The sequence below is a fragment of the Diprion similis genome, chromosome 12 (genome assembly GCF_021155765.1).
Source record: "Diprion similis isolate iyDipSimi1 chromosome 12, iyDipSimi1.1, whole genome shotgun sequence".
In the NCBI taxonomy this organism is placed as follows: domain Eukaryota; kingdom Metazoa; phylum Arthropoda; class Insecta; order Hymenoptera; family Diprionidae; genus Diprion; species Diprion similis.
In genome coordinates, this window is record NC_060116.1 from 3,985,706 (window position 1) to 3,999,795 (window position 14,090).

Sequence of the window (14,090 nt, forward strand, 5' to 3'; positions counted from 1 at the left end):
ACTTTCTTGAATAATGATCTGTTCGATTCTACGAATGATGAAAAATGTAAGCACTATCGTTAATTCTGAAGTAATGAAAAACATTGAAAAATAATAAATAACGTGATTGAAATAAAACAAACTGTATAGAGCATCATAGTGGTATGTAGCGATGTATTTACAAATGCAAGGCGGGGATTACATATAAAAAAGGTATTTCTTAATCGATTTAAATTTCATTGTACGTAAAATTATTGAAATACAAATTAATCTTTCATATGATCTAATCATTAAATTAATTACATATGCAATCACGATATAACGCTTTATTAGAAAACTAACTAAGAATATCTAGGCAGCAGAGAACTGCCACGTCTTTGGTCTATTTCTCGCACAGATTTGGACACTGAAGAAATAAAGGTACATCAGTTATTTTTCGGCAGTATATCAAGCATTTTTTTTATTGATAATTGTATTTATTTCTCAACGTCAGTGTTATCACTATTTATCTTTGTTTGATCTTTTTTGTTCTTTCCCGTTACACTCAATTACCATCAGATTTGTGGGAATACACAAAAGGAACAGCGTAGTCGAAATTTTGACTATTTGTCAGTATCATACCGGTTACCTATCATTTTTAAAGGAGGACTATATGGAAGAGGATATGGTGCTTTTATGGATTGAGCACATGGGGCTAATATGTCAAATTCCCACATAATTTCGAAATCTATACATTGTAGTCATACTTGTGTATATGCTACCTATATACTACAATCCTGTGAACTCTTGGCAAAAAAGGAAAAAAAATCTACGAATTACGTTCCTGTACATTATTCATTTACTAAATTCTTGCGGATTTTTTTAATCACCGCAATTTCCATTATCGCGCCTAAAATTGAGACTATTTGATAATAATAACAGAGATTCTTTTGTCACTGTAATCATCGAACACTGATACAAAATTTTAGGTCAACGCCACAGAAGAACGAGAATTCTGTTAGGTAATTTACCTTTTCAACTCCATACATTATAATCACTAGGGCAATAAAAAATACATATATATATACACACATCCTCTCAATCGTCTCACGACGAGTTCCAAACGGACCAATTTTTCATCATGAATGAAAATGCGCTGATTATACTATATTATACTTCCGAGTCTCGTATATCTTGAAATATATTAATCAAATTATTCACACCAATCAGATATCCATCCTCGTGATTACCAACTTGCCATTCCGCATCGTGGCGTATATTTTGCAAGTGGGAAGGAAGCGGCAAAGTCTTTGCAAAGTCAATCATCCAGATCCCAGCATCGGTTGCGTCGTGGACGAAAAGTAGACTTGATCCTACAACTTCGTGTGTTGCAAAGAACGTGGATGCCTTGAGGGTGGCTCGAATAGCTTTCAGCCGCTGAAGGTACTTTGGGACAGCATGCGGATATCCTTCTGTGAAGCGTTTTAGTGCCTCTGTGACCTGGAATTCAGAGCGTGCATTAACGATATTCCTAGTATTATGAGTATTCACAATTTTTTCCTGGGAATTTTCGCACTGTACCATATTACCATTATCATAGACGGGAAAACTTCATTTAACTCTGATTGACATCAAGACAGAGTTCATAATTTTTATAAATTCTGTTAACGTTAGTCATTTTATGTCGGTACATGAATGCAACATTCTCAGTAACCTATTAATTAGTTTACAATTTATAATATTATTTATCTCTTTACGTGAAAGCGTATTTCCTTGAACTGCCAACTACCATGCTTATATTTATAAAAAAATCGAAAAAACAGAAGAGTCTGAGCAGTTCAAGATTGTCACAGAACAAGTTTCAAAACTCTCGTGGTGAAAATATATCCATTGGGGTGGTTCATTTTAAAATTACAATTTTTTTTTTGCCTCTCGCCTGAAAACTTAATGCTCTGAATTTGTTTAGAAAAAACACTCATGAAGCGCAGAGCATAAAAAAGTATTTAGAGGTCGCTACCCATTATTGAAATGTCTTTTATTCATTATTATGCGTACACCTTACGGACTTATATATACACAGTATAAACAGTTTTTGTTACCAAAAGAGGAGTATCACATCACCTTAATGGCCGCATTTCATTTTCAATACTAATTTTTATGAACGACAATAAATTGAACTGCCATATACAAAAAATTAAATTATCCCTTTTATTATGTTATTTTTTTCGTATCGTGGTTTAATTAATCATTGTTCAAAAAAATCAGTAAAAAATACAAGTTTAAGATGAACCATCCTAATAGACATATACATACTTGCTCCAGAGTCCGCGTGGTCTTGAAATCCTTAGAGGAACCTCCCTGAGCTCGCTTGATTCCTTCAACTCTGAAGCCTAACGTAGCTGTACTCGAGATTGTCTCTCGCCAAACCATATACCTAGGTTTCGTGACACCCTGAACACGACGTTCCTCGGCTGTTGGCGCACTAGGATCGACTTGAACCATTTTCTCATACATGTCTTTCCGTAGCTGTAAGCAGCAAAGAGTTACTCATTAAGACATCAGTCAATTTTTCAGGAATACTAAAATCTCTCAAGAAATTGTCGATATTCATATGTTTTTTTTTTTTTTTTTTTTTTTTTTTTTATCACCAATCATCAATCCATTACTGCTGCATAGAGTGCAAATTCTAATTATGATTATTGTACCGTCCGCAGGTACTTTCATTTTGTACCATGAGCAAAATACATAGTATTCTGGGCACAAAATGACAATTAGCTTTGTAGTTGTAAGCATAAAATTTAGTATTCATTACTATTTTTTATTACGGTCACTCTTAATATATTTTCTTGTAACTATTTATAATTTGCAATTGGTAACCAATTTCGTGGCAGTGTTGTAAAGATAGGTTCGAGCATGCACAAGAGATTGTTCAATTGAAACAAATTGGCCACATGTGGCGCAAAACTGCCACGCAAAGCCCCACCCCTTTTCATTCTCTTGTTATAAAAACTATCATATGTGACGCGGGCCAAATGTTGACGATCGCAACTAGCGTGATTTGACTTGGCCTCGTGACTCGCTTAGCTCAGACTCAAAATTCACACTCATTGCATTTGCCAGCTTTCATCTCTTGTCATACAATATACTATACAGTAACTGGTCTGCAGACTTAAAGGAAACTAATACCTTTGGTCTCTCTTTGGCCTTGGCGAGCTCAGATTCAAGGTAAGTCCGCACCCCAACTTTGCAGTCCATGACACAGGGCTGTTCAAAGTCTCCGAGTAAATCCTGGAGCTGCAGATAGGAAGATACGACAGATTTACGCAAGTCTCCGCCTCCCTCTCGGTCCTTAGTCTCAGCTGCGATATCGTCATGTAATTCCGCGCCGTTTTCAGACTCTCGAACGTCCAAAACCCCCTTGAATTCAGGTACATAAGGCCTCAAAACATCGCGCATTAATAAACGGAAGCAAGCCTCCTCCTGCGGGCAGAGTTTCTTTAAAATCGTCCCAGGAGTTGGTCCTGCACGGAAATTCCCTTGATGTCCCGCAAGCTGCACCTGAATCGAATAAAATAAACAAGTTTTTATAATCGATCATCCTTTACCACGGATAATTTTTTTCACTTTATCAAAATTTTCAGATTTATCTTCAGCAGTTACGACAGTCTGTATTTTCGAAAATTTGTGCAAAAATGACAAGAAAAAAAAAAAAATTAAAATATAACAATTTGAAATTCCCACTGGTGTATAATTAGTAAGCTTTTTAAAAATCTAATATTCAATGCACAACCAAGGTGAACGTAGTTCGATAATAGATATTAAGAAACTATATTGATTATTTTATACAGTTTCACTTACCCATGGGTAACGCTGTTTCTTGTAAGTTTGAAAAAATGGCGTCCATTGTACAATGTTTCTCAATTTTCTCCAGCCTGATGTCTGTAACAAAAGAAACAAATAGTTGCATTGTGATGAAGGGGTTCAAAATTCAAGTTCTTATGAATCGTGTTGTAAGGATTACTCCAGGCCTGATCCGTATGTGAATAGTAACTTCTGAACGAACATTGTCATATTCGTCACTTTTTTTAGATTTTATACTTTTGATAGACATTTTACTAACGATACTCTATTCACAGTTTACAATTAGATCCAGAGTAACGCATCTTTTTCCATTCTTATTTTTTCTTTAACCTACACACAGAAGCGGCAGGGTCAAATGTACGACTTGCCACTATAAAACTTGGAAAGGAATTCGAAATACTGTGATAAAATAATTCTGTGTAAACTTTTCCAGTTGATCAGGTCATTGAAAAGACTGTCTATCTAGCACTGCTCAAATTGCTTGATCACGTAGTTGGACTGAAAGAGAGTGGGAAGCTTGGAATACGAATCTCGAAAGAGAAATATATGGGGTAATCCATGTCAACTCGACCGGGTTCTGACGCCAATTTTTTTCTGAATCTAGTAGGTCCTCGAAAACACCTTGATTAAGTTTCACCTCCCCAGAAAATCCCTTACAAGCAACAAGTGTCGAAAGATTTAAACAAACGCCATAATTGTGAAATCTGAAAAAATACCAAAAATGTTCTATCATATCCCAATCATTTTCGACACAAGAAACATACTGGCAAGCGATCACCTTCTAGGTGTGTACATCACACTCTCAAGAGAGATCACTTACCATCATGGGTCTTGTATTTGTTTTGTCTTTACAATTAGGGAATTTTTTTCACAACTTTCCACAGTCATTGCTCCTATGGGGGTTTTTCAAAAAAAAAGTTTAAAAAAAAGTTAAAAAAAAATATCAATTCAGCTGTTTTGAGATCCTACTGCAGCTACAAAAATATGAGGATCAGATGATGGTCGAGTTAACATGGAATGCCCTATATACCTATGTCAAAGATTTTAACGTCAAACCAATGAAAAAGCTCTCAGCTGACACTTATTGCTTGTAAGCTCGTAACATAAATTCTCACATTCTGATAATTTTACTCCAATTAATGAGTGGTTCCACTGGTTTTGAAATTATCGTTTTCTAAGTTCCAGTTTCTCTGTTTTCAGGAAAGAAAAAGAAGTTATTGCAATCGCCACAAAAATGAAAAGTTGAATTTTCACTGGATCGCTACGTTTTGAAGTCTAGGGAAACATGTACGTACGTATGTATGACCGTATGTACGTATGTAAATATACTCGAGGTGAGTTATCGGATTTTAATGATTTTGGTCTCGATCAACGCGGGCTTTCCAAACTTAGAACTGTTTAATTTTGGCTTTAATCGGTAATCGGTACTCTTCGATTCATTTACATAGCAAAATTATAAAAAATAAAATAAAAATAATATTTTAAAAATGGATGAACGGATTCGAATAGAAATTCATTTCATTACGTATTTCAGGTCGCTAATCACAAATCTAAAGTCAGATTTGTAATTCTTGTTTTATTATTATTGTTATTTTAATTCGAAATTAGTTTGAAAACGGGAATTCCATATGCTGGCTCATGGTCACCCCAAAACCCGCTGGTTCTCAATCCAATGACCCAAATGTCTTTAAATCAATTCACAGCATTTCATTGCGACAGTGCAATACTGCTCGCATTGAAACAATGACACATGAATTTCAAAAATCCATTACATGATGAATAAAATTTATATCTATTCGACGCAACAGTTTCATATTAACCATTAACGAACCAGCGGTATTCAAATATTGATATAAATTGGAATAAGCCCACAACTTTAAATAAATAAAGAATGAATTACAGTTCAGTTAGGTACTATCTAAATGTAGATGTCATCTCTAAAAACTTCAACATTCGCACAAATTATTCTACTTCGACTTGGTTTATGCAGGGTAATATCGTGAGTTACGTTATTAATTAAAGTAAGATTGCCGACATTTTTTTCTATTCTCAGTAAAACAACTTTCAGCAGATAAAAACTTTTTCAAGGCCAGTTCTCCTGAGTTAGGTTCTATTTTATCTTGGGAGATGAATGAGGTAAAGTAGTATGCTGCGTTACAAATGCGGAAAGTACGCAATTTCCGATGAATGTGAAGTTTACAGCATGAGCAGCAAAGGCGAGTGCGGCAGTCACATCGTAGACTTATAGAGATAAAGAGTGCGCTCTGTGCACCGAGCTGAAGCAGTGACAAGACAGAGAGAACATCAAGTGCAGGTATTTCCTCTCACTCCTCTGACTAGCTCTGTCCTTTGGTCCCGGCTTCAATGGACCCGTATTAAGATCGCGCAGCAGGCCTCGATTTAGGGAGGGAGGGGGGGAGGGGGTACAGGGGCCATAGGCCCAGGCCCCGCTCGCTTAAGGCCCCCAAAAGTGCTACTCACACTTGAAAAACAAAAAAATATATATAAACTGATAATCGATAAGGATTTGATATCTCTTTCTCCAAACACTAGTATCAATTCAAGATTATATTTATCATTTCCGATTGCAAATTGTAAATCGGAACGTTCATTATTATTATTATTATTTTTTTAAACCTGCTTTTATAAAAACTAAATACAAAGCTTATATGCAGAATGATGGATTATCAAAACTATCTATTTGCTTCGTTGAAACTGCTATCCTAGACAGTATTGATCACTCTATCTCTATAGAGATATACTATAAATTATTGAGCAGTCTATCTCTATAAGGCTATAAGTCGTACGAGTACTAGTGTAAACGCAGCATGAGCCAAGGCAGGCGCTGTACTTACACGAATCAGATATCAACTATGCGCACCTGAGACTCACCATTTTGTCCAAGACTTTTGAAGAAAACGTGGAACGTGTGTTACGTGTCCTGTTTTCGAACGGTGTGTAAAACAACGTTGGCACACGCGCACAGTTTAAAGGTGATATTTTTTTCACTCTAGGGCTTTCTTTGGCCCATGCGCACATTCGAATAACTCAATTGTACGCACTGTATTATGGGAGCGTATGTGACATAACACCAATTTTCAACACTGGCAGTATAGTACGTTTATTGCTTCGCAAATTCAAGTTTGCCATCAAAAATCTTGGAAGAAATGGACCAATTTTACACACTGCCAGTGACACATCCGTTACAACTCAAACTTTGCTTCACAGGTGCTGGAGAAAATGCGTGCGTGATGTTACAAGCTTTACACCCATTAGGAATCACCCACTTTCCGCACTTGAAACACAATACGCTATTCTCTAAATGTGCAGTATGTAAGTGTACATATTACACATGGGATACATTGTCATAAAAACACATCATTTACCAAACTACATTGTATAACAATAGATTGATACCACGGATATACGTGTGCGTATATCGAAAAAAAATATACATAATGCTCATGAAAAAATTCAAAACAAAAAACATATCCTCTTTTATCACAAGTGCATGAAAGTGGAGCTTGCGTAACAGTTTATCGAGACAAAAGTAACCAATTTCACCTCAGTGTCGTGAAGATAGGTACGCGCATGCGTCGTCCCCAATTGCTTCACTTTTCTCCCGAGGGAGAAGGAATTGATCACTCACGATCCGTAAAACTACAACTCAAAGCCCCACCACTTTTCATCAGCTTATTGTAAAAACTATCGTATGTGACCGGTGCCAAACGTAGCGATCGCAACTCAGGCGCAAACTTCACACTCGTTGCGATCGCCAACTTTCATCCCTTGTCACAAAATATACTATTCTAGCCATATTTGTAGGAAATTACTGTAGAAAAATTTCACACGTCATAGTTACTAAAAAAACTCTGGCAAAATGTGTCAAAAGTACCTATTTAATATAATAATACTTGTGAAAAGTACATTTTCTGGTTAATGTGTCTTTTAAATCTGTTTATTTTCTCAATTTTCACAGTTGAATAAAGCTTTCAAAAAGATGCTACGTCAGTCTTTACCTACCGCGAATACCCCATTTATGTACATATCATTATCAGAGCTCAGGCAACACTGACGTAAAAATGCCGTAAGTTGGCACAATTCTACATGCAATGTTGAACGCCAATTTCCGAGAAAAGTATTGTTTCACGTAACGATAATGCCAAGAAATTTATTCTTGTAGGTAATTGAATTACCAACCACTTACAGCAGGAATGACTTCCTGGTGTCATTCTCGTTTGAAACAGAAAAGTTTTTGGATATATTTTTCGCATGTAGAATTACGTTTACATCGCATGTAGAACCAAGCTGACTACAGTATTTCCACGTCAGTGGAGTCAAAATACCAGACTCAGTGGGTTGAGACTATAACTATAGTTATGCTCACAAGGGATATTTCACTCAAGGAAACATAATATCAATACATACGAAATGATATCGTCATTTCCAAAATCTCACTGAAATCAATAAAGTTAAAATCAAGTTCTGAATTAGTGATCATTGGTGGTCATGAGAAATCATTTAGGATCACAGAAACCATGAGAAATCACCTGGTCAAAGTAAAATTATTCGTCAAGTAATCTCTCGTAATCACTTTATAAAATGTTATTAATCATGAAATACGTAATCATGGTGTCACTTATTTCTCAATCAAGCACCCCTTGCATGCTGTGAACGTCAATTCATTGTTGCAGCAGCATCAAGTTAGCGCAATAGTCGCAAAGAATATAGTGCGAGTGACCATAATCAGAAGGAAAGATTATATGGTCGAAGCTACAAAACTAACTTCCATACATGTGTTCCGTATTGTATTTTTATATTTTGGTGAAGAATGAAAATCGTCACACGGACAGCAACCACAAGTATAAATTTTTCTCAGCATGTTATTCTTCAATGTCGATGATAAATTTTGATTTTCAGTTTGTAAATTTTCATTGACATTAAATAAATGCGTGTTTCCTTGCGGTGTCCCTTATTTAGGGTGTTGACGTATTTTTGCAGCCCCATCCCCCAAATCCACTTCAAATAATTAAAAAACAATTACCTAATTTTTTCAAATTTTTACCTCAACTCTGAGATGGTCCGCTTTGTGGTCGAAGTTTCTTATGGAAATAACATGGGAAAAACTTTTTTTTCCAGTATATATTTTATTGTAAAAGTAATAATGTTAAAAAAAATGTCTAACTTTGAGGTTTTAGTCGTCATTAGTGCTACTGTCTGGGAAAATATTCACATACCTAATCATATCACGCAATCTCGACGAATTCCACACCCTAAAAATCAGACTTTTTTTTATTTAGATGAAGTGCAATTCGTCTAGATTTTGCTGGTATCGTGATGTAAATTTTTTTACAGATAGCAGCACTAATGCCCACTAAAACCTCTCAATTATAGATTTTTTTTTCAATATTATTACTCTTGTAAGAAAATATATACCGAGGAAACAAGTTTTTCCCATTCTATTTCCATAAGAAACTTCGATCACAAAGCGATCACAAATCCCAGAGTTGAGGTAAAAGTCTGAAAAAATAAAGCAATTGTTTTCGAATTATTTGAAGTTGATTTGAGGAGTGAGGAGGCAAAAATTCGTCAACACCCAGAATAAGGGACACCCTACGGTGTCTCATAATAGATAAATCGAATCGGCGCACCATGAATAAGTCCCGAGCGAAATGTATAATTTACCTCGGAAATGTCAGATTTCGAGTCAATCGAGTCTAGCTGGTATTTGCTCTCTGAGTAGTCGGACTCCCATTCTGAACTGAGGTCGTCGCCACTAGCCTCTCCCCACTCAAGTACCGCAGAATTCTGATGAGGAACGGTGAGCAATTGTAGGTACTCCTTGTAACCGGATGAGGGTGACTCCGTATCGACGTCACCGTGGTGGCTCTTAACGTTAGACGGAATTCTTTTGCCTCGATTCGCGGCATTGCGGCAAGGAGGTGTGGGGCTCCTCGAGGAAGAGGAGGACTGCCGGTCGGCGGATGCCGCTGATAACTTTCGGGGATTTCGCTTCGACCGCGACCTGCTGAGCCTTTTCTGTTTCGAAAAGTGCACCAGCTTTTCGGAATCCTCGTAACTTCCTTCGAACATATCCTGAACCTGTTGAACGGCGCAGCCTGCATGACCGCAGATGTCGCTCAGTGCTGCGGTATAGACGATCCTCGGTACTAACCTCTTAAAGTCCTCCTGCATATTTTCCGAACGCTATTCGATAACTGGACTCGACTCTAACCGATGCCTCGAGCTTCAGTCACCCGGAACGTGCCTGTGAATACCTGAAAATATCGATCACGTCACGTTTACACTCCGTTTGACGAGAAACACCTGTTTCGTTTGAATCCCGGCAGAATTGCGGCGCAATGTCTTACTAGTATTAAAAAATATTCATTCAATTTCAGAGTGTGCCTAATGCCTATACTATCGTACTACATCAGAGCATTCCAGTAATGATGCAGATACGTCGACCGAGTCTCATTCAGCGGTAATAAAAACCGATAGAGTCGAAGCATTCCCAGATCTTCCTACACACGTCGCGTCGCGTCGCGTCGTCTGAATATCGCATCAACGAAGATTGCTCAATAACCTTGTTTCTCCGAAGGCTACCACCGACTCTACAATTTATATCACCGACTACTGCCAACGCTTAAGGAATTTCTATCAATAGGTATACACGTGTTACACCCGCCTCTGCACACGTATATAAAGGCAAGACTAGATGTTAGGTTTGTAAGGAATGAGGGGGAGGGGGAATGAAAAAAACCAAAGTAAAGTGAACACGATAAATCGAGAATGTAGGACCCCTTCGTCTAGAGAAACAGCTCATGAATTCTAGCCCGAAGGCCCATTTAAAACGTATAATATATTATATATATATACGTATAATGGAACACCTCGTTGAATGATGAGTAAAAATATTAGTGCGCGACTGAAAATTGAGGAATGATAATTGGAATAGAGATTAATTTTGAAAAATAAATTCAATTATTCTTCAATTACACAGAAGAGAAAAAAGTTTCATACGCGGGAAGAAAGCGTTCGTTGACGAAAATTACGATAGTTTTACATCGTATTGACAAAGTTCCGTGCTGTATAAAGTATATTTGAGAAGAGAAAGAAAACCTTTCATAGCGTGATAAATTATTAAAATGACAATTTTTGTATAACCATTGAACGCGAGCAATCAATTATAGTAGACGAACTAACGAATATTAAGTATGACGCACTGGAAATAAATAATACGACTGAAGCGAATGGATATTTCAAATATCATATACGTATATATTGGGGTGATTTTTTTTTCAACTACTTTTTTTTTTCGATCCCCACCCAAAATTTTGTTGGATATGTCGAACAAAAAATTCCCTGAAAGTTACTCCCTCAATATTAATATTAAGTATAGCTTTCCCTGGGCCTGAAAAGATTTTCGATATAAAATACATGTAAATCAAAGTATTTTTTTTCAGTATTCACCTTTTTTCTCTGTTATCTCCAAAATGATAATCTTTACTGAAAAAAAAAGGTAAAAATAAATTTTGATAGAAATTTAATTTCCTACAAAAAAAGGTCCTCTAAACCTAAATGCTCAGATTAATATTTCTTGAGATATCAAACTTTAACTTACTTTCCGTATAAAATTTTTATGTTTTATTGAATCAAACGTTTTAAATTATTGATATCCATTGTAATATGAATAATAATTTGATTTACGTGTATTTTATATGAAAAATATTTTCACGCCCGGGGAACGTACTTAATATTAATATTAAAGGCTATAACTTTCAGGCAATTTTTTTGTTCGACATATTTAACAAAATTTTGAGTGTGGAACGAAAAAAAAAAATCACCCTAACGTGTATGCTATATGTATAAAGTTTACGGCAGACTGTGAATGGCAGGTATCAAAACTCGTTTCTATGAAAACCTCGTATTACACAAAGAGTAGAAAAACTTTTTTCAATAAGAACAGCTTCCGCGATCAACTACATGACATATAAGTACGTGATCGTAGTACGTACGCAGTAATTATTATCGCATGTAGATAAATCTGTTTCCCTCGATCACGTACATATCTCTCTTTTACAACCGTATAATAATCCGTTCACTATAATTTATGCACAATTTTTCCACTGCACTCTGACATACGCGTGCGAGTCTCTCGAGACTGTAACATCCGAAAAAGAAATTTATGTAAAATAATATCAAGAATAGAAAAAAAGTAAACGTGACAACGTTAAAACAGAGAGAGTAAAAAAAAAATTAACCAACAAATAAATGTAAGGAAGGAAGGAATTCACGCCATCATTCCGTACTGCGTGCGGTATTGGCCGGGTACTGCAGACATCAAGATGTCCCGGTTCACGATGTTTGTCTTCTACTTAACCCAATTGCAACGTCTGTACACATTCACGACATATCGTATGCGTATATAAAGAAGCGAAACCGTGGGAGTATAATGCAGCAATATACGCTGCTTTAATACACACACGCTTCACGCTTCACGCTTCACGCTTACGTGTGAGTGTGAGCGAATATCACAATTTCAATACCTACGTGTCTACACATACGTATGCATGTAATGTGGACGACATCAGCGTGTGTGTGTGTATATATATATATATATATATAACCATTACGGAACGCTGAACGCGCAGTAAAGTTTAACAATTTTAACGCCCGTCCTTCTATTGATGCGTCTATAATATATACCATACATTATAAATGTTTAATATACAACTGTGTAAATTATAAGCGGCAATTCGAAATCTATATATATATATATATATATATTAGACTGTATCAAAAAAATTGATTATTTTTTTTTTAACGGTATACTGAAAATATTGTTCAAGATGACGAAAAAGAAATACCATAAAAATTTCAGATTTTAATATTGATATTTAGAGGTGCCTCATCGCGATTTTCTACTTTCCATAAGAATAACATGGCAGAAATGGTTCTTGCTCCTTGCGATTTTTATAACTAGATAACGACGCGTCGTACAGAAAATTCATAAGCATGCTTTTGTAGGAAATTGAACGTTCTACAAAAAAGGTCTCTTGTCATTTTACGATAAGTCTACTCCTTCAAAAGTTATTTGAGGTCCTTTGCTGATGTTTGATATATATATATCAATACTAATAATACAAATAAAAAAACATATATATATATGTAATGTATTTGAAATTATTTGTCCATTATACCGTCACACTTGTACAGCGTAAAATCGTTTAACCATAATATCACGTTTTGAATTAAATTATATTAATGGCGTACATATAGCCAGACGAAATGTGTATAAGTGGATTTAAAACTGCAGCAAGGTCCTAGCAATTTAAACAATACACATATGTATAATAAGACGCTAAGTGAAATATACTAGACGATATTTACGGCGTACGTTATACAATAGACGTGAATCGAATTCTTTTCATTCAAATCCTACGTCGCTACACGCGTAAGTTCGGACAAGTGTTGGTTTGCCACACTGTGTATATTAATTTCAATCCACAAGTACATGGCGAATACCGCGGAAAAGTAGGGCAAGTGAAGAAAATAATTAAGAAAAATTGTTTTCTTTTTCACATTCTTCATATGTAAAGTGCAGCACAGTTTTTTTGTACGATATAAAATGGACTTTTTTTTTCTTGCAAACTAAGAAGAGATAATTCCGTCAATTATACGTAAACAGAGCTTGACAAAGCAACGAAAAACTATTTCCGTTGTACCTCATGTCCGTTATATAGAGAGCTTAAAATATGCGATGCACTCGAGATTGAGAACGACCGATTTATTTCCCAGTTAATGACAAACTGCCAGACGTCTTCCTACCATCGATTGCCCCCCTTCTCCCTTTTCCTTCTCCTCTACCCACCTACCTTAAGAGCTTATATATATAAGTTAACAGAATTTGTCGTCTCTTATCTATAATAATATCTAGAATTATTATAGCTGATGATCGCGATGACGAAAGAAGCTTCTGCAAATATTTCGCTGGATTATTAAAATAATTATACCAAAATTACAATTCAAATATTTAGTTTAATTTTCAACTTCACTAATATAAGATGTACGTAATGTTCAAGTTGAAGATATTCGTTTTTTTTTTTTTTTTTCTTTCATCAATATAATTTCGAAGTCTGTGTGTATAAATATTTTTTCAATTGAAAACGAGAAATAATATTATTACTTTACTAAAAACTGGGAATACTTAATTACGGAAATAAAATAACTCGATATATTCTCTAAATTTCTAATCGATCTACAGTGAT

General features: G+C 35.7%; 2 protein-coding genes across 2 annotated transcripts in view; both read right to left on the reverse strand.

Annotated features, from left to right (window-relative positions):
- Nucleotides 1–413: 413 nt before the first annotated feature.
- LOC124413345 overlaps nt 414–14,090 on the reverse strand; it is a 55,008-nt gene continuing 41,331 nt past the window's right edge. Inside the window, exons 5-8 of the mRNA XM_046893873.1 lie at nt 3,817–3,897; nt 3,145–3,516; nt 2,272–2,484; nt 414–1,458 (exon numbers count right to left, since the gene is read on the reverse strand). Coding sequence (XP_046749829.1) covers nt 1,129–1,458; nt 2,272–2,484; nt 3,145–3,516; nt 3,817–3,897 — 996 coding nt within the window. The 3' untranslated portion in view covers nt 414–1,128. The remainder of the gene's footprint in view (nt 1,459–2,271; nt 2,485–3,144; nt 3,517–3,816; nt 3,898–14,090) is intronic.
- Nucleotides 8,749–13,665, reverse strand: LOC124413348. Its single transcript, XM_046893877.1, has 3 exons — nt 13,548–13,665; nt 9,437–10,097; nt 8,749–8,778 (listed from the first exon to the last, which is right to left on the reverse strand). The coding sequence occupies exons 2-3, from the start codon at nt 10,012–10,014 to the stop codon at nt 8,760–8,762; spliced, it is 597 nt and encodes a 198-aa protein (XP_046749833.1). The 5' UTR covers nt 10,015–10,097; nt 13,548–13,665; the 3' UTR covers nt 8,749–8,759.

Coding starts and splice junctions, on each gene's coding strand:
- LOC124413348 (XM_046893877.1), bottom strand. CDS start 10,014: ATGCAGGAGGACTTTAAGAGGTTAGTACCGAGGATCGTCTATACCGCA.